This window comes from Mycteria americana, chromosome 1 (assembly GCF_035582795.1).
Source record: "Mycteria americana isolate JAX WOST 10 ecotype Jacksonville Zoo and Gardens chromosome 1, USCA_MyAme_1.0, whole genome shotgun sequence".
NCBI lineage: Eukaryota > Metazoa > Chordata > Aves > Ciconiiformes > Ciconiidae > Mycteria > Mycteria americana.
Window position 1 is genome coordinate 127961003 of NC_134365.1, and position 19807 is coordinate 127980809.

General features: G+C 41.2%; 1 protein-coding gene across 1 annotated transcript in view; it reads right to left on the reverse strand.

Annotated features, from left to right (window-relative positions):
- Nucleotides 1-256: 256 nt before the first annotated feature.
- The window catches only part of OTC (ornithine transcarbamylase), a 30364-nt gene continuing 10813 nt past the window's right edge, over nt 257-19807 (reverse strand). The window contains exons 4-10 of the mRNA XM_075491881.1: nt 17744-17831; nt 11333-11486; nt 4523-4645; nt 3819-3872; nt 3558-3707; nt 2348-2485; nt 257-316 (exon numbers count right to left, since the gene is read on the reverse strand). Coding sequence (XP_075347996.1) covers nt 257-316; nt 2348-2485; nt 3558-3707; nt 3819-3872; nt 4523-4645; nt 11333-11486; nt 17744-17831 — 767 coding nt within the window. The remainder of the gene's footprint in view (nt 317-2347; nt 2486-3557; nt 3708-3818; nt 3873-4522; nt 4646-11332; nt 11487-17743; nt 17832-19807) is intronic.

Sequence of the window (19807 nt, forward strand, 5' to 3'; positions counted from 1 at the left end):
ACCTTGGAACATTTTCTGTGATGCCAATCACTAGAAGGGATAGCCAACTTGGAGCATCGAGACAAAAAGCAGCTTTTGCAATGGTGTTTATTGTCTTGAACATTTTCACGAATGTAATGCAATATATACAGCTAACTATACAGTTTTATTAAAGAATCATTCATTGCCTTGATCCTTTCTGAAGAAGATCTGTGTATTTGCGGACCAGAATATTCTGCCGATGAGGAATATTTTTCTCTTGGCAGGGATCCAAGTATCAAAATGTAGGCTTTTGTAGCTGTGGTGAGTAATCTGTCAGCAGGGAAACCATGACAGCCTAGAGGAGGAAGAAAAGAAAAAATCCAATCACACTGGAAACAGATACTCCATAAAAATAAATAAGGGGAAAATATTTTCCAGCTCTAAAGTCTTGTGTTGAAAATTATTGCCCTGACAAAAACTGCACACTTAGATTTATTTGCTAGAATTTCTGATGATGAATCAGGAAAGAGCTGAAAATCAGTTAGAATGTTCGGTATTGTAGCTGATAGGTTTTCTCAGTGTGGACAAAATATATTAATGGACAGCCTAGGAGAAATTCAGACAAAGCACGTTTAGACCAAATGCTGAGGCCTTTTTGGTGTGTTATATTGTATCCTCAGCTACTGCTAGGACGCTGTAGGTACCCAAACAGCACATGGGCTTGCTTGCGGATTTCAGCAGAACTTCCATTAGCATCAGTGAGAGCCATACTTGAAAAAGGACTTTGAAATTTATCCCAGTTTAGCTATACTTTCTGTGGTAAAACATGGAAAATCCTCACTGAGGTTAATAGTGTGTCATCTACGCCTCCTGCCCTCCCCTAGTATTTGACACACGCTCCAACAAAACCTTAGGTATGGCCGTGAAATGAGAGTAATGGGAATGTCAGCTAAATAAAACATGGTGTTGCAGCAGCTCTGCTGTCCTCCCCACGTGTTGTTATGTGTACATAACAAGCCCCATGCTTGATTGGTTTTGACAAGGTATTACCTGGTTCACACTGTTGTGATTTCACAGCAATGTCTGACTGCAAATTATTATTTTGGCCCAGAACTGGATTTACGAGGGTTCTCCAGGGGTTGTGGTCTTGTTGTCTGTCCTTCCTTTCCCTTCAGCACTGCTCAGTGTGACAGGTAGTCCCAGGCACACAGTGGGGACTGAACACACAGCTGTGCAGCCCCCCGCTGCTACCCGTGTCGTAGCTGCGCTCAGCCCTGTCTGGAACTACAGCTGAGCAAATAATTTATTTTTCAGTTTGCTGTCTGAGCTGGAAGTTGTAGAAAATAATATATAAACAAGACCCATATATTCATTGTTTTTATAGCTTGATAAAATACAAATATGACATTTTTCTTAACCAAACAAAATGTGTAGCTTGAACCCAAAGTAAAGAGTTTATTTTCTTTCTAAAATATAATATTTAGGGCCGTTAGAAGCATTGCAAAATTCAAATTAAAAATACGAGCACTTCTTGGAATTTTAAGACCAAAACTATGAATTTAACACAAATTTGTTAATAATTTTAACTGTGTCCAAAATCTGAGGTAAATACAAAATCTTTGGTAAATACAATACTCAAGCACTTCCTCACTCGGAGCACATCTAGAGTTCATCTGAGAGCTATGACAATGCCATTTCTGGATTTTTTTTTCCACGTCTGAAAGTTTTCACTAGCTTTTGTCAACATGATGGTTCCAAAGCCAACAATAAATAACAGGCTACTGAGATCTGGCAGTAATTTTCTGAAATTCTGGGAATGCTGAGAGGGGAGTTATGGTTTATGTTAAATGCCCATGGATCACACAGTATTACCCACACCATAACTTTTCAGGGTTCTTCAAAGCTTCGCTCTTGCAGCATTTTCTTAGGGAAAGTTCCCATGGGTGTCAGTGGCAGTTTTTCTTGAGACAAAACTGCAGAATCTCTAGCTTTAAGTGTTTGGGAAATTGTAGCTTCTAAGACCAGTCCCTGAGACCTCAGCATTTAACATGTTTCAAAACTGAGCAGCTCAGTTAATCATTAGAGTAAACCCAGTTATTTAAATACCAAAAAATTACAGTTCATGCTGTAGATTTCACTTAGTGATAAAAACTGGCTCAAGTAACAGCAGATTATCATCAAAATAGGTCACATTTGTGTCCAGAAGTATTTGTGCTACATATATATGTTGCCTATAGTCAAAATTGTGATGTGTTGTGGGGTGCATTTGAAACATATGTATTAATATTTACTATTTATTGAGGAATCAAGCTGAATCCAAGCCTGTAGTGTAAGGCAGAACAGAAGCTGACCCTGACCTCTAACTACTGTTATCCTCCTTTTTTACCATAATTGTCCATTTTCTGTTTTCAGCCTCCTGGAAAACCAATGATCGTGGAGAATAAAATACTTCATCATCAACTTCTTCAGGTTTTCTGGGTAAACAATGTAAAAAAGTCCAGTTGGAAGCAGCAGATTTTGCAGTCTGTAGATCAAAAAGCATATACAAATAAAGAAATATGTGAGGACATCAGTAAAATCTTTAACTAGTAAAAAGGTTAACAAATTTTATATTATTAGCTCCCGCTCTAGTTACTTTGATGATGAACTCAGAAGAATTCCACTGACTTCAAAAGCATTCCTCATCTGTGACTAAGATGGGAATATCCCCATTTAAGTCAGTAAGAGTTCGGTGCTGACTTCACAAAAGTCAAATTTTTACTCCTATTTCTCTGGCTTTTACTGGCAGTAAAAACTCCAGTGACCTAGTGGATCAATGAAGTGCAATCGTTATTTGAGTGCCATACAGTAATATAATAGTATTGATAGTTGCAACACGAACATATTAAACCATGATTTAAAAGGCTATAATTTTTTTCTTTTGATATTGTCACTCATAAGATATTGATCTAATACCAACGAACAATTAATTAAAGCATTTTAGGCCAGTTCAGAGACATACCCATCAATAGTATTTTGTGAACTTATGTTAAAATACAGTCAATTAAACCAGTAATTCTACCAGCAAGGAAAATGTCCTTTTTATCTTGGACAATTAATAGTCTATGACTTTGCGTTCTCTCTAACTGATTTTGTGCTGATAAGCATTTCAACTAGATGATTTTAAATACATATATTTAATGCTTTATTCATTGACAGATATACACAAAATTGCCTCAAATGCTGCCCAGGCATTTAAGAGTTAATCTGTGAGCTGCTCATTCTAAATAAAATATAAGGGATAATTTCTGGTAGCAAAGAGGAAATGCAAAGTTAGAAATAGTTTTTAGGTCATAAAGAAGTAAAGGGTTAGCTCTCCTGCACATGTTCTGTAGTTAGATCTCATTGGGAAGCTCTGAAAGAGGCCAAGCCACGTGAAGTGCATAAGATAACTCAAATTTTGTTATCTTTGTGAGTTTTTCAAGCTGGAGGGAGGTGTGCGTGTGGTTGTTCCATGGCCCCACTCAAAAAAATACCAAAGCCATGCTTTGCTTATGTTGATTCTTATAAATGCAAACTGTAAAAGCATCTACAAAAAACTAAATCTCAATTTTTACCTGCATTGTAATCTGATAACCTTGAAATGCCTTTAGTCTTTCTTTCTTTTCCTCTTCTTGTCCCATACTTATCCATGTATCTGTAACTAAGACATTGGCACCATCTGCAGCTTCCAAAGGATCTGTTGTGAGAAGTAACTTGGTACCATACTAATGTGAATAAAATAAGGAAAATCAGGAAGACAAGGAACTTCAACTTCATTTATAAGGAAAATAAACTCTATTCAAACTACTCTATTAGGCTATTTCTTAGGCTCCTACCTCTTTGGAGTACTGTTCAGTTATTTTAGTTATTCTGAGGTCTGGTTCAAAGTCCTGCCAAAAGAGATGATAGGTAACATACCATGGAACATATATAAAATCCTTACTGATTATTAACACTGGTTAGAAAAATACTGATTGAACCATTTGCCATGGGAAGAAGAATGTCTTTCAGAACTGTAAAACTGATCTTGTTGAAAGTTTATTTTGGAGATAAACTGGTGGAAAATGTTCTGATAAGGTAAGAAAAATTTATTTGAACAGTTACAGAATGAAATGCCTATACATAATTTAATTTTTTTGTTCTAAACTGATTCTTTGTTTTATATTTTATATTGTATTACAATGCAGCATTCTAAAAAGCTGCATCACCAATCTGAACCAACCAAGATGCAACACTTCCACCAATCTGAAACAACTTTCAAATTTTTTGGGGGCAAGGGAGCACTGGATGACTTTGTAACACTTTCTCAAATGGAATTATCATCCTCCGTGACTTATACTGCAGTCATGAATTCCCCTCAGCCCTTCTGAAGTTGGACTCAGTAGAATTACTCCTGCTTTGCATCACAAGAACTGAATCAGGATTCTGAACATTGGTACATGCAAGCACTGCTAGCTCAGGCCCTTGGGAAGTATCCAAGTGGCAGAGACAAGAATGGGCAAAGTTTGCTTTCCTTACTCCATGCGCATGGCTTTCTTACCTTGGGAGTCGCAATACGCAGGTGCATTCCCAGCTTTGCAGCACTCATCATGATGGAGTGGAGGACGTTGTTTCCGTCCCCAATCCAGGTGACAGTGAGTCCATTCAGCCCGCCATAGTGCTCCTGCCAAATGAATCAGACAGCCCTGGGGTTATGTTCCAGGTGAGCTGAGCAAGCTGATGCCCTGGGTAGGAGGGGCTGATCAGACAGGTCTGGTGCAAAGAAGGCTGGTTACCTTCAAATGCTAGCTGCATGGAACCATACCTTTAATTGAACTTACTGCAGCTACAAGATGGTCAGGGAGGGAAAGCCCGCCGTGTCTTATATGAAGACCCAGGTGCTGCAGCTTTCTTCAGTGAAGGACACATTGACATGTATGCCATACGGTGAGGCCCAGGCTGAGACACACAGCACCAGACACACAGTAACTTTAGCACCAAAGCCATACAGCCATGGGTTGGTGCTCATAAATATCAGTGAATGGTAGAAATTCTTAATTTAGAGGCAGTCCTAATGCCTAGGATAGGACTCCTTCCAGCTTTCCCCCAAATTGTGAAAATATCCCTATTCAGGTTTGCTCTGGCTCGGTTGTCTCTACACGATGTTCCCTGCGGCCATGGCTGTGGCCATGCCTTCATGCCATGCACTTTAACCGTCACAGCTGTACAGGACAGCAAAGAGCAATACTTTGAAAGCAGCTGTGCCTCTCATGGCCTGCAGGGCCTGCTCTCCGTTGTACAGCCAAAGAGTGCAGTGATTTTTTTAAAGTGTGGATTACCCGAACTTGAAACATCATTGCAGTGTTAACTGTAGCTTCGCTTGATGGCACTTACAGCCTGTACACGTGCAGCTACTCTGGCCCTCAGCCACCAACAGATAAGGCCTAAGGAGGAACAAGAGTAACAGGAGTTTCGTATTTCCAGAGCAGGACAATTTGAGGCCCTTTAGCAAGCCTTGTTTTAAATATGCACTTTTATAGGTACTTAAGTTGATACCAGAAAGTTTGTAAAGACATAACCGAATACTTCTATATGCCTGCTCTGTACAACTCCACCTCATGACTCGAAAGACTAAAGTCACAATGGAGAGCCTTTTATTCTTAGTTCAAAACTGGGCCACGCTACAATTGCATTGTAGTAGCTGGAAGCCAGACAGTGTTTCAACACTTTGTGTGACATGATTCAATGCTTGTCAGAGAGGATAAGCATCCACATTGTAGAGCTGTACTAACTGGCAACCTTGCAGGCAGTCACAGCAAAGATGCCAAAAGACTGAACAGGAAAAGGGGTGGGACTACCCCTTCCTCTCCTGGCAGCAGCTTCTTCTAAACAAATAGTTGTGAAGTTGTTCCAGAACAAAGTTATTGCCAGTTATTGCCAAAGTTATTGCCAGAACAAAGTTATTGCCATTTCTGCCAGTGACCACAATTTTGAGTCAAAAATAGTAGCACTTGAAATACTGAATGACATTAAAATGCCGTTGAAATCTAAACCTAATAGAGTCCCAGGCTGCCTACAATTTAAGGGCTAAAACTAGGGTATTGTAAAACTATCGCTTTTTCAGTTGAAGTTTGTTAGCAGCAGGCTCATTGGCAGAGGTTTGATGCAAGGGCATTTACAGGAGAGCAAATCAGGACTTTGTGGACATGGAAGTTATTTCAGTATATAATATACTGCCAGCTCTGGCTGGTCTCTAAAGATCTTTCAAAGTCCTTCCACATCTCCTAGCAATGGTGCTCCTAGAAGGCCAAACTAAAGCATTTATTTAAGGGGTTGTTTCCAGCTAGGGTTTAGTGATAGCTGAGACATGAACCCACAGCCAGGAGCAAATGAGACAGCCCTGAGTTCTTTTGATCTTACTGTTTAAAAATAGACATTGCAGCCTGTAATGCTCAAAGCACTGACTAGTGAGTCACAAATATATTGCTATGTTAAATAACTTCCACCTTATTACCAGCTGCTACTCTGCAGTAAAAGAAGCACAGTGCATACTAAATACTTTTCTCTGTTTTCCCAAGCTAGTAGCTGTTACAGATAAAATACGAAATACTGGAGATGTCTGTATGATGACCCTCAATATGCACTGCAAATTGCAAAGCCACATCCTCAGTGACTACTGTGTAGAGTGGTCAGACATAGCTGAGCTAATCTTAATGAAGATGTTTAGCTAATGGAAGAAGTCATAGACAAGGCAGAATCAAGCTGTGTGTGTGCTAGTGGAGCCTATTTTATATCCTGTGCTAAGCTTTATGCTGCCACTGGTACACTGCTGCTGTAACTCAAACCTCTTCATCTAAAGCCAGCTCACTATGACTGTGACTGTACTGCTTAGACGCATACATCCTCAGCTTCCAAGAAAGATGAGATGACTATGTTGGTCAGAACCAGAAAGCTTTGAGGCAATACAAAAGCTACCGTATGAGAGACATACATATTTTTTCTTCCTGTTTTATAGTATATGCTTATACAACTGCACAGAGAAAATCCTGCTAAAAATGTTTTGCCACAATGGTAACACTCTAGGTTAAGCCAGAAGCTTTACAATACATGCTGATCACCTGAGCCTCTGAAAATATTTTTCCCCTTACATCCCTCCCCAGTTTTTCCAAACTCTGTTATATTGATGTAGGCTTTTTACCTGCTTGGGTGTTCTGCAGTTTCTCTTTACATTTGGAACCTGACTTCAAAATATTTATACTCCTAGTAAAGCCATACAAAAAATAACATCTTTAGAAAGTCTAGAGCCCTTCTCCCTTATGAATGCCTCTTTGGCAAACTAGTGATTGCTGCTGTAGTGCCACAAAACTTGGCTTTGCTATTCTCATGAAAAATCCCTGCTAAATAATTAATGTCAGTTTTACAGTCAACTTTCTCATCCTCATGCTGCTTTTACAATGTTTCATTCTGTTCTTATCCATGGTTGGAGTGTATCAGTGTGTCAAACCCTGGGAAAAAATAAGCATGCTCAGTGATTTAGCACTGTTGTATGTTTAGAGAAGACTGGTTTAACTAATTAGGGACATTTTTTGTCTGCCTCTGCCTGGACTTGCTTCCAGCTAGGCTGAAACTCTACACCATTATAGATTACTTCTGAAATGTTTGACCACAACAGTCATAACAGCCCTCAATTAAAACAAGCTTTTGAATAATGAATCAATAATCTGTCAAAATTTAAAATGGAAAGCAGGGGAATAGTCAAAGCTTTAGCCATTTGGGAGACAGTGCAATCCAGTAAATGAGAAACTGGGCAGACTTGGATCTACTGGCTCTCGAACTGAGCTGAAGGCAGATGCTGGGCCAGTTATCTTTCTTACTCCCACATTGGTTTTTATTATGATTACTGAAACAGTATATTCTAGAGGATCAGTCCAGATCTTAGTTGGGATTTCTAATTGTTAGAATAATGATGATGATGGTGATGAATTGGAAGACTAGAATAATTTGAGCTCTTTGGGTCACACATTGAGGAGAACTTGAGAATACATGGCAGCCCTCTTCAAGCTGGGCAGCACTGTAATTTGTTACACAATTTCAAAAGGAATCACTGATTTATTTCTTATGCCAACCATTTCTTTCTGAAAAAGAAATTTCCCTTCAGACCAGTGACATAAAAAGCTAGTGGCATATGGATCCATTCTAATTACCAGTCTGGCCATCCTGCAGTCAGCTACAAGTTAGCTGATTTGGCCAGTGACATTAATGTCAATTGAATCAATGTCAATACCCAGTTTGTCCCTGGAATACAAATTGTGTGATGCTGCCCTCCAGCCAAGCTTGCAGAGCAGAAGTTGTGAGCCACAGCTTCTGCCCAGGAGACTTGAGAGGCACCGGGTGGACTCAGCAAGTGGCTGTTACATGCCTTCAGCACAGACAGAGAAGTAAAGTGGCTCTGTGTGTGCACAGTGCCAGCACACAGACTCAGAGTCTTTAAAGACCAAATCCCCAAATTCTCAAAATCAGGTTGCATAATGTTTACAACCATTTCTAGAGGGTTATAACTCAAGAGCAAACTCAGCTCAACCCAGCTTTTAAGAAAGAGGGTAGTATGTACACTAAGAAAAACATCCCTCTTGGCATAATAGAGGGCATTAATCCAGACCACAGTATTAAAGGGCAGAGCAGCTTAGACGTCAAACATGTGAGGGGCTCCAGGTTGCTCAGAAAGAAGGCACTGGGCAAGAGGATGTTGAACCTGAAGAATCTCACCCCAGTAGTCATGACAGGAGCACACTTTGTGATCTGCAAGAACACCCTGAATACAGAACAAGAACTGACAGCCCTGAAAATAAACCAGCTGCATTGTTTGGGGAATGCAACAGACTATACTGAAATAACAACACTAAAATGCACCTGTGAAAAGGGAATCAGAAACCATACGCAAGAAGACATTCTCACAAAACAAACCAGGAAATTAGGCAGTTTCAGACCAAAGAGAAAGTGCTCGAAGGGGATTCAAGAAGGCACATGAAAAAATTAATCGGATTTAGAAAATGGAAGAATGAAAATGTGCTAAGCATGAAGAGGGCCAGAGTGCCTGTAGTGCTCCACTGGCAAATGCAGCAGGAGAAAAAAGAAGAGAAAAAAGGCAGTACATTTTGGGTATGTATTGACAGCAGGGAGGAGCAGATCCAGGCAGGAAAATATTTCCAGCGATAAGGAAGAGACATTTTTAAAGAGAAATAAGCTGCACAAAATCTGTAGTTACCTTTAAATATAAGGCTAGCAGTCTGTGCCACTATTGTAGTTTGCATGTATGTATAAATCAAATAAATTGCTTTTGCATAGCAGGAAAGCAGTCCAAATGTTATATATGAACTTTCAACTCATTTCAAGAATCAGTGGTACTATTCAACGTTCCCATATTAATATTCTTGCAGGCAGTACTCGGATAACATCTTTTTACCCTGCTGAAAATCCCACAAGAAGTTTGATTGTAGTAAGTAACAACTGGACCCTGTGGCTCACACTTCTTCAAGTGTTAATCCTACTTCTGTGACCTGGTAAAGTTCATTATATGATTAAAATGCCATTTTATTACACACTAGTGGCTGTAAGACCAGTCTTCTCCACCTCAGTGTACAGTGCAGAGAGGAAAAAAGGCAGCAGACGGGCAGGTCAGAAAGGGAAAGAGCAGGCAGTGCCAACACCCATGGCGCGCTGCTGAGAGCTCCCCCCTGCCTGCCCCTCCCTCCTGGGTAAGAAAGCAAGAATGGAAAGTGGGTCAGAAACCAGTGGTGCAGCACGCCCTTGGCAAAGTGGGGTGGCCACCCACCTGCCCTCTGAAGACCTCCTGACAAACTCTGGGCTAAGGAACATGCCGGAAAGACTGGGGGAGAGATGGGCACAGTTGGAGGAAACAGTGCTCTGCTTATCAGGCTGACTGGGAAAGTGCCGCAAATTTTAGAAAGCTTCCATGGCTGTCCAAAAGCAGAGCCATTCCTTGAGATCTGTGTAAGTGGTCACTTTGTCATGATAGCTCTCCACGTCAAATGTTTCTTTTGTTTGAGCACCAACTGTTATGGTCCTCTTTCCTCATCATGTAAAATGGGCAGGCACACTCTTTCCAAAGACGTCCTCCCCAGTGCTTGAAGCAACAAGGACACCCACCTGCTGTTGCTGCTGCCCTAGGTATTCAAACCAAGCAAAAGTCCAGCCTGTGGGCTCATGTTCACCTTGGAGCGTCTACCATGGCTGCCCTACACAATGGAGGAGGAGCAGAGGATGATCAACAGGGCAGGTACTCATTCTGCTGATCTCCACAGGTTTTTCCCTAAGATCAGTGGAGAAAGAGATGCATCTCTAGAGGGTGATTGAGATGCTCAGTGGTCTCTCTTCATTGACTGGAGATGGAGTACAGGGCAACAGCACTCTGAACTTTGGTGCCGTAGTCAGTGGCCTGGCTAAAACCAAAGTTTAAGGTATGATTTAATGTTACTCTCACTAGATCTTTTCCACATACTGAACGTCCCATAGCAAAGTCTTCGACAGCTGAGAAACACAGCTGAATGAATCGGGAAATTATTCTGCCCTCCCTTTTTCAAGCAGTGTGATTTTTATTCATTCAGAAAGTAAACAAGGTCAGAGGAGTTCATCATAGTTGTCAACCAGCACTGCAGTATAATAATCTTTTTTATAAGCCAGTTCCTCAATTGATTGTAAAACAGCATAGTACTTCTGTTCACAGATAAACATCTGGTATTCTATGTGTAAAACGTTATCCTGCTGTCAAATCAACTATTTCATTAGATTAAACTACAAAATATGATCTTTTTTAACTATTCTTTGATGTGAGCAAAGTTTAAATAGGTTTAAGTGCCTGAACACTAGACGTTTGCACTGGTAGCATCAACTGGCTTTTCAAAACAAATTTGTTCAACCAAGTTCCTAATACATGGACAGTCATTCCTTTTAAACTGTTCACAGGTTAGGGCAGAATCAAGAGTAAACTACTGAGGTTTTTTAAGTCAGTGGAAAAACTTCCACTGGCTTTGGTTGAGCCAACATCTCACCTTTATCTTAATATGTAAAGCCCTCTGCACATTTTTTGAATTGTAGCCTAATTCCAATGAAGTACTTAATTTTATGCTTAACTTCAGTCCCACTACAGCTGATAGGACTAGGCAATTGTTTTAAATTAAACAGGTCCTTAATTATAATGCTGGGTGAAGATCTCTTTAAATAACAAGTGCCATGTAATTACCACTTAGAAAAACCTAGGAATAAATGGTTTTGAACTGACTTCCCCCAATACTTACCAAGACCAAGACTTAGCAACAAAAAAATTGTTATTAAACAGGGATTATAGTATTACCTGAAGAGTTAGGTAATCAGCTAAAATCTGGAGAGGATGGTATAAATCGGACAATCCATTGATTATTGGGATCGTGGCTTCTTTTGTCATTAGGTCCAGATCGTTATGCTTATAAACTCGAGCTAAGATTGCATTTGTCATGCTGGACAGCACCCTAAAGGACGGCAGAAAATACCCAAGTCAAACGTAATAAATATATCCCTGTTGCACTCTTCAGCGTGCAACACATAAATATTAATGAGAAGTGGTAATGAATCAAATTTTTTCAGCTATCTGAATAATTTATCATACCTGCAATAACACACTTAAATGCAGACATTTAACAAGCTGCTAATAAGTAAGCAGTTTTACTTATTAACAAACTATAGTAAGTAAATGAAAACTGCTGCTGTATTTTAAGTTTTTTTCTCTTTAGCGTTTGATTGTAGCTACAGATGTAACATCAATAAATGTTAAGGTATGTGAACTCAGATAAGAGATTGCGTGATACTGTAACATGTGAAGAATTTGATAACTTCAGAAGAGATAAGGTATAAGATTTCTTGAGTCTTTTAGCAAAGAACAAATGTGGCATTGACTGAATATTAGTGTCTCTGTATGGTAGCCTGACCTTTGTGAGGATTAGGAATACCGATCTGTCTTAGATTACCACAATTATTTGCTGATCTTAATGAACACAGCAACAGGAGGCTAACAACACCAGCCTGTTCTTTCTCCTACCTACACACCTGCGTATTGACGTACAGGGTATCAGCGTTAAAGTAATGCCCAAACTTGAAACTCGGTATATGGATAGGGGCATGCAGGAGTCACTGCACCACTCTGGCCTTAGCCTCATTTGCCAAAGTGTGAAAGACTCAGAGATTAGCATAGTGGATTTGCATAGCATATTCAGTATGCTCTGAATTCTTTAGATAAATTAAACATGGATTGGAGCTCTGCATTTCTGTGTTTTAATCAGGCCCTGAAGCATGACTTTGAAGTAGCATTTTGTGTGTTCTCATGTTAACTCTAACAGGACCTTAAAACAAAACAAGGAAGAGACTGAAGAGTATGAAGAACCCTTGCAGTATCTATCTTCCTGGTTAGCCATGAAGAATTCTGGTATCTCCTCTTGTGGAAATATGGCTGTTAATGCCATGGCCTTTACACAGACAAATCTCCTGATGAAGCCAGTAACAAATATTTTTTACTGACACCAGACATTCCTCACACAAGCAAAACTCTTGTAAAAAGTTACGAGATTCCCTGTAGAGCTCTCTCTGAAGAAAAGACTGCCGATAGCAGCTACAAGTTAAAAGGAGGAACTGTGCAGGGTATTTACTGATTGCAAGGTATTGGAACAGTTGCTGTTTGTGCCATTATTTCTTCTTAGCTCACGAGTTTCTTTTTCTCTGTGTGTGTGTTTATTCTATCTTGAAGCATGTGACTGTGGAAAACCTGTTCTGAACTAGCCATCAGGGATGGGATGCATGGTCCCTTTTGTTAGCCGTCTAACAGGTGTCCACCCTAAAGAAGACATAGCCAGTCCCACCAGTCAAGGAAAAGAGGCAATCACGCTAGGAAATTGCCCATTTTTCTTAGACTTTTTTTTAGGATGTCAGGACAGCTGATTCCTACCCAACATGACTGATAAAGAATTTGAAGAATATGGTTCCTTTACAGGGTATGCCATTAGAGGAAATACACTCATAATCAATTACCAAATAGTGAAAACTGCTGGATTTTATTCCCTAATCTGTTGAAAGTAGATACTAGAATTATTAGACGCTTACCAGCAAGACATCAGACAGTCCTTCTGCCAGCATTTCTAGATGTCATATCTTATAGTAGGAAACCCAGGTGGAAACTGGGTTTATTCTTTGTGAAATCAAAACCAAATTGAACTCAGAAAAAAAAAAAATAGACCTTCTCTGAGGAGATGAAGTCTCCTGTAATCAAATCAATTTAAGGGAAACCATGTAAGGCTGGGATTGCATAGGAAAAAAGACCTGGCTAGATAAGAGTCTTCAGTAAAGATGAAGTTTTGGAAGGTGAGGGGGTGTAAGCACAGGCTCATCAGGTGACTTTTCATTTAAGGTTCCTATGTTATCACCAACTACAAGGTCTTTTTCTCTTTTCATTCTTTTTTAAGATTGTGAGCCTATAAACTTCAAAATCCCAGAGCCTGGAAATATACGAGTGTATTGGAAAGCTGCATATCTCTCTTTTCAAAATAACTTTTATTTCTACAGAGAAAAGCTGGAAATTTTTACTCAAGTGTATCCTCTGAGGAATCCAAAATTAAACACAAATAAAAGTATGCCGTTTTGGTGTGGCTGATCTCTGGATTTGAGAATGGGGCATTTGCATATATTTTGGGTAAAATATTGCTATCCAAGGTAGTTTTGTTTTGTTTTGTTTTGAAAGTATGTATCCATTCAAAAGGTTTAAATTTCTGACAAGACTACTTCATTGTCATTCATAGTCTTACAGGGGCATATGGTGAACTTTTTCTCAGTAAGCGGTGAGATGTAAACCCGTTCCCCACACATGCAAAGATTCATCCACTAATAATGCCAGTGGACTGGTAAAATCATCCTATGAGCTCTTCAGTGCTGTCACTGAACCTTATGGCCACTGAGCTAAAGTGGTGCACAATGGAACTGCTCTACAGTGGAAAATACAGACACAGTACTTACATTCCATTTCATGTAATACATCAGACATGCTAAACAGCACTGAAAGGCTTAAAGTTCCTTAATGGGTGGTAACTTTTTGCTACTGTGTCAGCGTAAATGTAAATGCCTTGTGAAGCATGGAAGAACTGTACTATGACCAGGTAATAAGTCACTAAAAATACGTTCACAGCAGAAATGCTTTCAACACTTACCTGCAGCAATTCTAATAAAAACTGGGGACTTTTATAGATCTGTGCCCCTTTTGCTTTAAGTCTCAATCTCAAGTACTTCTAAGGCCTTCGGAGCCCTAGACACATGGCTGTAAATATTTGAAATACCCTCTGGGTCTACTACAGGCATTCTTTTTTTATTCTTACATTAACTGAATGAGGTTGGCATGTTATTCTTCATTCACAAGAAATGCGAAGGAATTAATACTCAGGTTGTTCTTTTGGGTAAACTGCTCAGCCTCAATTATGCAAAGTCAATAATAATTCTGTTATTGAGAGCAGGAGTGAAGCAGAGTACGTGGGGCTCTGTAAGGACTTGGGAAAGCCCTCACTCCACTGTAGCAGGTGAGTGCTGTTACTCAGCAGTGGAGCAAATCCCCCAAGTCAGGATCATAAATAGGGACTTGACCTGGAAGAGCAAGCAGTGACAGAGAAAAGGGGGGCTGAAGGCTTGCATGGGAACTGGGTATTGTGGGAGCTTTCTCTACAGAATGGGGACTCCTCCAGAATGGCTGGAAGATTTGCTTGCTTCTACTTTTTGCCTTATTCCTTGTAGCTTACTGTCGTTCTTTTTCCCTTTTGCTTGTGCAAACAAAGGTCATTCAAGAGACTGTGAACCAAAGATTTAATGGTCCTTTATTATCCCATTTGGGAATAAGAAGAAATGAAAACCGGCCTATGCAAAGCATGTCCATTTGTGTATCAGAACACACCTGGATTTCCTGCAGGGTTGGCATCTGAATGGCAGAGAGCCGCCGATGGACAGTCCTGCATGTCTGGTGGGATGGTGCTTGGAGAGGTTATTGCAGGGGAGCACTGCGTAAGGGCCCTAACTGCATCCTTCTCCTTCCTGAAGGTTTGGCTGCTGGGGCTCAAAGCCAACTTTGCAATAGTGCCCTGAGGGCCAGCCTTCATCACTCCAATGTCAGGGGGTGACGCTCCCAGACAGCACTGCGAGGAGCCTCCATCAGGGCCAACCCCCTTCTCTTGGGAGTCACATCTCTTGCTGCTTTGTAACCATGCCCATGCTGATCCTGACCTGGACCCCCACCTGTGGGCTGATGTCCCAGCCTGGCCTTGGCCCACCCCATCCCCACAGAGGTGCCCGGTGCCTGTGGGTGCCCCCTACTGCCTCCTGGCTGCCCTGCTCCTTGGCTGGGGGCAGTGGGATGGGTGCTGGCTGAAGAGGCCCTGCCCTGCCTGACCCAGGGGGAGCCCCTGGCACCTGAGCCTCCCTAGTCCCCAAGGAGCCACGAGCCCACATGCCACCCTGACATACTGCTCAGAAGAGTCTCACCATTTGTCCTTTCCTTCCCATTCCCAAGTGCCACAGTGCAATCTCACATGGGCCTTGGTAAATCAACCCTTCCTTTGGCTTCACCTGCCACCTTTGGTGGCATTGCAATCCTTCCACATCATTTTGTCTTGGACCCTGAAGTCATTCCTTCCCAAATGTGACACCTCTGCACTTTTTCATTCATTCTCCACTGCTCTGGTGTGTCCCATGCCTTCTCAATTCCAGGTCCTTTAAGCTGATGTAAATAGCTGATCTTCCTCTTTCCAGCCTGGCATGCCAGTACCCCTGCTCACCATGTCAGGTTCTGTCTGTTCAGTCCCAGTCTCTCAGCACCAGCCGCCCATCTCCCTCCTGTCAGCATCCTCTCCTCCTCCCTCTTCTCTGCTGAGAGGCTCTCTGCTTACAACGGTCCAGTGAGAACAGAAGAAAAGGGAAGATGCTTGGGGAATAATAATACTTATTTACATCAGGGTGGGGGATTTAACTTTGATGTGTTTCCCATTCACCTTTAATATGACATAGTAAGCTATGTATGCTTGACTTGAAAAATCCTCCATCTCTCCTGCCAATAGAGTTGTAGCAGGGATGCATGTGCTCTGAAGCATTTAAATGGCACACTTTGATGAAGCTATAGCTGTCCTGCTTAAACTGGGGCTATGATGTCCCATGATGTATGAAGAATTTCTTTTGAAGGGATGTATTTGAATCCCATGGCAGTGCATGAGCTCTGCTGAACTGGCCACAGTAGCCACTGGATGCAGTGGCCTAATGTACCTCAGACTTGACTGTTAAGTCTCATATTTATCTGTTCCCTTTGTAGGCCCAGAAGTTTACATGATTTTTGAATCTTTTAAACTCACAGTTACTAAAGCAAGGCAGTGGGACACACTTTTGTTGAAACATTTGAACACTATCATTGCAGCTGACTTTGATACTGGTAGAGTTACGTATCTAGCAAGGAGTGAGAGCTAGGTACTTTCAAGTCTCAAGAGACTGAAATTTTGACTTTCTACTATCAACACCCATCTGTCTTCCACTTCCAGCAGTTAAAGGCAAGAAAGGAAAACTTAAAATGTTCAAATGTTTGGTCTTTTTCTTACATTTTCCTTGGATTTCATCACAGAGAGAACAGCAACATAGTTCTCAAACAATCTCTCCCACGGACTGCGAAAACTGTAGTATACAGTAGAGGCAATGGAACCTCAGCTGGCTGATGGCGTATTTTGAATTGAGCCTCACGAGCTTGACACTGCACATCTTTCACCAGAATGAAAAGGACCTTTCAGACACTACTAACCTTCCAACAGCTGAGCCTGACTGAATCAACCTTAGGCTGCAAAAGGGCTGCCTAGAAAACAGCACAATACTGAGGTTGTATGAGTCTTTAAATACACAGAGTGCTATGAAAAACAGCAAGAGCACCTGCAAAAGATAACCTCATGTTCTGCCTACTTTCTGCAACATTGGAGGGAATCCACTGGAGAAAAACCTTGAGCTCAGTTCTTCCCTGCTGTGGCAATGGGGATAGGCTGCTAGCTACCCATCCCTGCATGCATGTGGGACTGGGCATGATTAAGTTCTTCCAAGGGTGCCAGTAAGAGAACAATGCCATAGCCCAGCCTCCACAGCAGTCCTGACAGTGGGTACAGCTGTGGAGGGCACGTGAAATCAGAAACTGGCTGCAAAGTGTTGGTCAAGTTTGGTGCTGCTGAAATAGGGGGATCAGAGTGGCCTTCAGTGCCACCCTGTCACTGCAGGTAGGCTAAGGCCCACCAGCAGCTGGCCTAACTAGGATAAATAAAGTCTTTGCTTTTTGATTTTGCTTTTTGATTTGCCAGTCAGCTGTACTTCTAGCTCCATGAGGAGCAACAGAACCAGAAGGTTCTAGTCTTGTTTGAATGTATGTGCTGTCCTCAGTGGAACTATACTACTGAGGTTCATAAAATGTTTCCATTTGTGTGACCATCACTCTCATTAACACTCTGTAAGCCAAATTTGATAAAAATATTTCTCGTTGTGAGATGTTTTGGAGAGCTAGAGTGGATGGAATGATGGTGTGCTGAACTACAGATTCTGCAAGCTGATCTGTAAATATTTAAGAAATCTGGAGCACCTTCTAACATTTTCCAGAAAGAAAATATTAGCTTCCAAAATTCTGTGAGACAGGTTTCAGCCTGATCAACTACCAAATACATAGTGATCAATCAAGTGACATTTTACCAACCTTGCTGTATCTGTGAGACTCTCATTAGTGCCCAGATGTATGTCTTCTGTTGTAAGGAAGGAAGAATGTCCTCCAAGGAGAGCAACTCCTACAGTGAGGACAAATAAAAAAGAAATTAAACACCAGCACCTCATATTTACAGCCAAGATTCAAAATCTTCTTCATGGAAAAGATATTTACAGCAATAAAAGTAAAATTCAGCAGGGCATCCAAATGATTCAAACACTTAAAGTCTGACACACAAGACACAAATGTATTTTGGAATAAAACCAGTCAAATGTGATGCTTTGCTGAAATCCTTAGGCATGAGTTCTGATCTGTGTTCATAAGAACAGTCATTTAAGCTGCAAGGCTACATATTGCCAAAAGCATCACCATGTTAAGAGCTAGGTAATCCATTCATCATGCTGAATTTCTACTTCAAGGGACTTAGCATCCTAGAAGGGGCATCTGAGTCACTAGGTGTAATTCCACATCCTTGCAAGAAGCTTCAAGTATATTCACTCAGATAGAAAACCCTAAGTCTCCTCATACGCTATAACAAACTTGAGCTTGGTCACAAATGACCAAGTGCCTTAAAAATTATAATGTGACAGAGAGAAAAGGAAAGATCTCAGGCACTGCCAGCATCCCTCCACCCTGCAATAGTTAGGAATTTACAAGGTAAGCCAAGGAACTGGATGGATTAGGTCTGAAGAACAAAATCCATTCCTGAACAGGAAACCATGGAAAGACTTGAGCATCATTTAAGAATATAAAACACTTTGGAGAACTTAAAAGGTGTCTGGACAGTATTTTGGATAAAGACAGATTACATGCTGTGGGGCAACTCTCAGGTTCTGTCCTGCCTTATTTCTGTTGCACCACCACTAGAAAGCTACTGCAAGCAACCAACTGACACAGGCAGGGAGGAAAATAAATTTTTTTCACCAATGCTTGAGTCTCCCTGCCTTTGCCTGGTTTAAGCCTAAAGCCTCCCTCCACTGAATCCCAGTGTAAAGTCCATCGTGGCCACATATTGGGAGGATGGAGCCTGAGGGGGCCTGTTTTATGAACTGTCACAAATGGTTTAGCATAAGCCCAGCACAGGACACAGGGTCCTACAACTGGGGACATACAAAGTGTAGGATTTGAACTGGGCTGTAGGTAGCCCTGTAAGGCATTTTCTGTGCACTGGAGAAGATTTGCTGCATAAGAACAACTCCCTTCTAGTAGAGAAATCGTCAGGGACATCTGGCCCTGTCACTAATATCCATGATGGAGGAAATTTCCAGAGAATCTTGGTGTGGAAAAACCAACCTTGTCAAGACAACACTGTGGTGGAGTAAGCCTTTTACTGTGATAAAAATCTAGAAGAAAGCCCATCTTATTGTTATTGCCAGGAAGAGAAAGGCTGCATACAGAACAGAAGAGCAGAGACCCCACTTCTCTAAAAAAAAAAGGAAAAACAGAGGAAAGAAAAAAAAAAAAAGAAGAAAAGGTCAAAAGCTGCTTGGGTTGGCTGTAGCCATTAGATGGCACTGCAGACACCACCAGGACTGCAGCTTCAACATGATGATTGTATAGGCCTGTCAAAGATTAAAAAATTGATCCCACAGCTACTCTTCAAAAGAGGATTAAACTAGGAGTGAACACTGAAACCTTTCACAGATAAAACCATGCAACTAGGTTCAGGCGGCAGGCCTGGGCCCCACAACTGGGCCCCTAACACAGAGCAGCCCTTATTAACTTCCATCCCATGAGGGCAGCAGGGTTGAGGTGAGGTCTTCCACTTTGCATCAGTTCAGCCAGTCTCTAGACTTTAAAATGCAATAGATAAAAATAATACTGGCAAATCATTTCCTTTTGACTGCCTCAATTTCCTTAAAAATCAGATTAAAAATAATGATGCTCCAGACCCCACCTGAAGGGCAAATCTCTGCTCCGTCCAGCCAGTGTATAGTCATTTTCTTGTATGGGCCTGATTTTACTTTCCCTTTGTCTTCATTAAGGATTGCTCCAAATATCAACAAGATTAGAGTCAGACACGACAAACTTTTAAGAATGAAGCATCACTTATTCTAC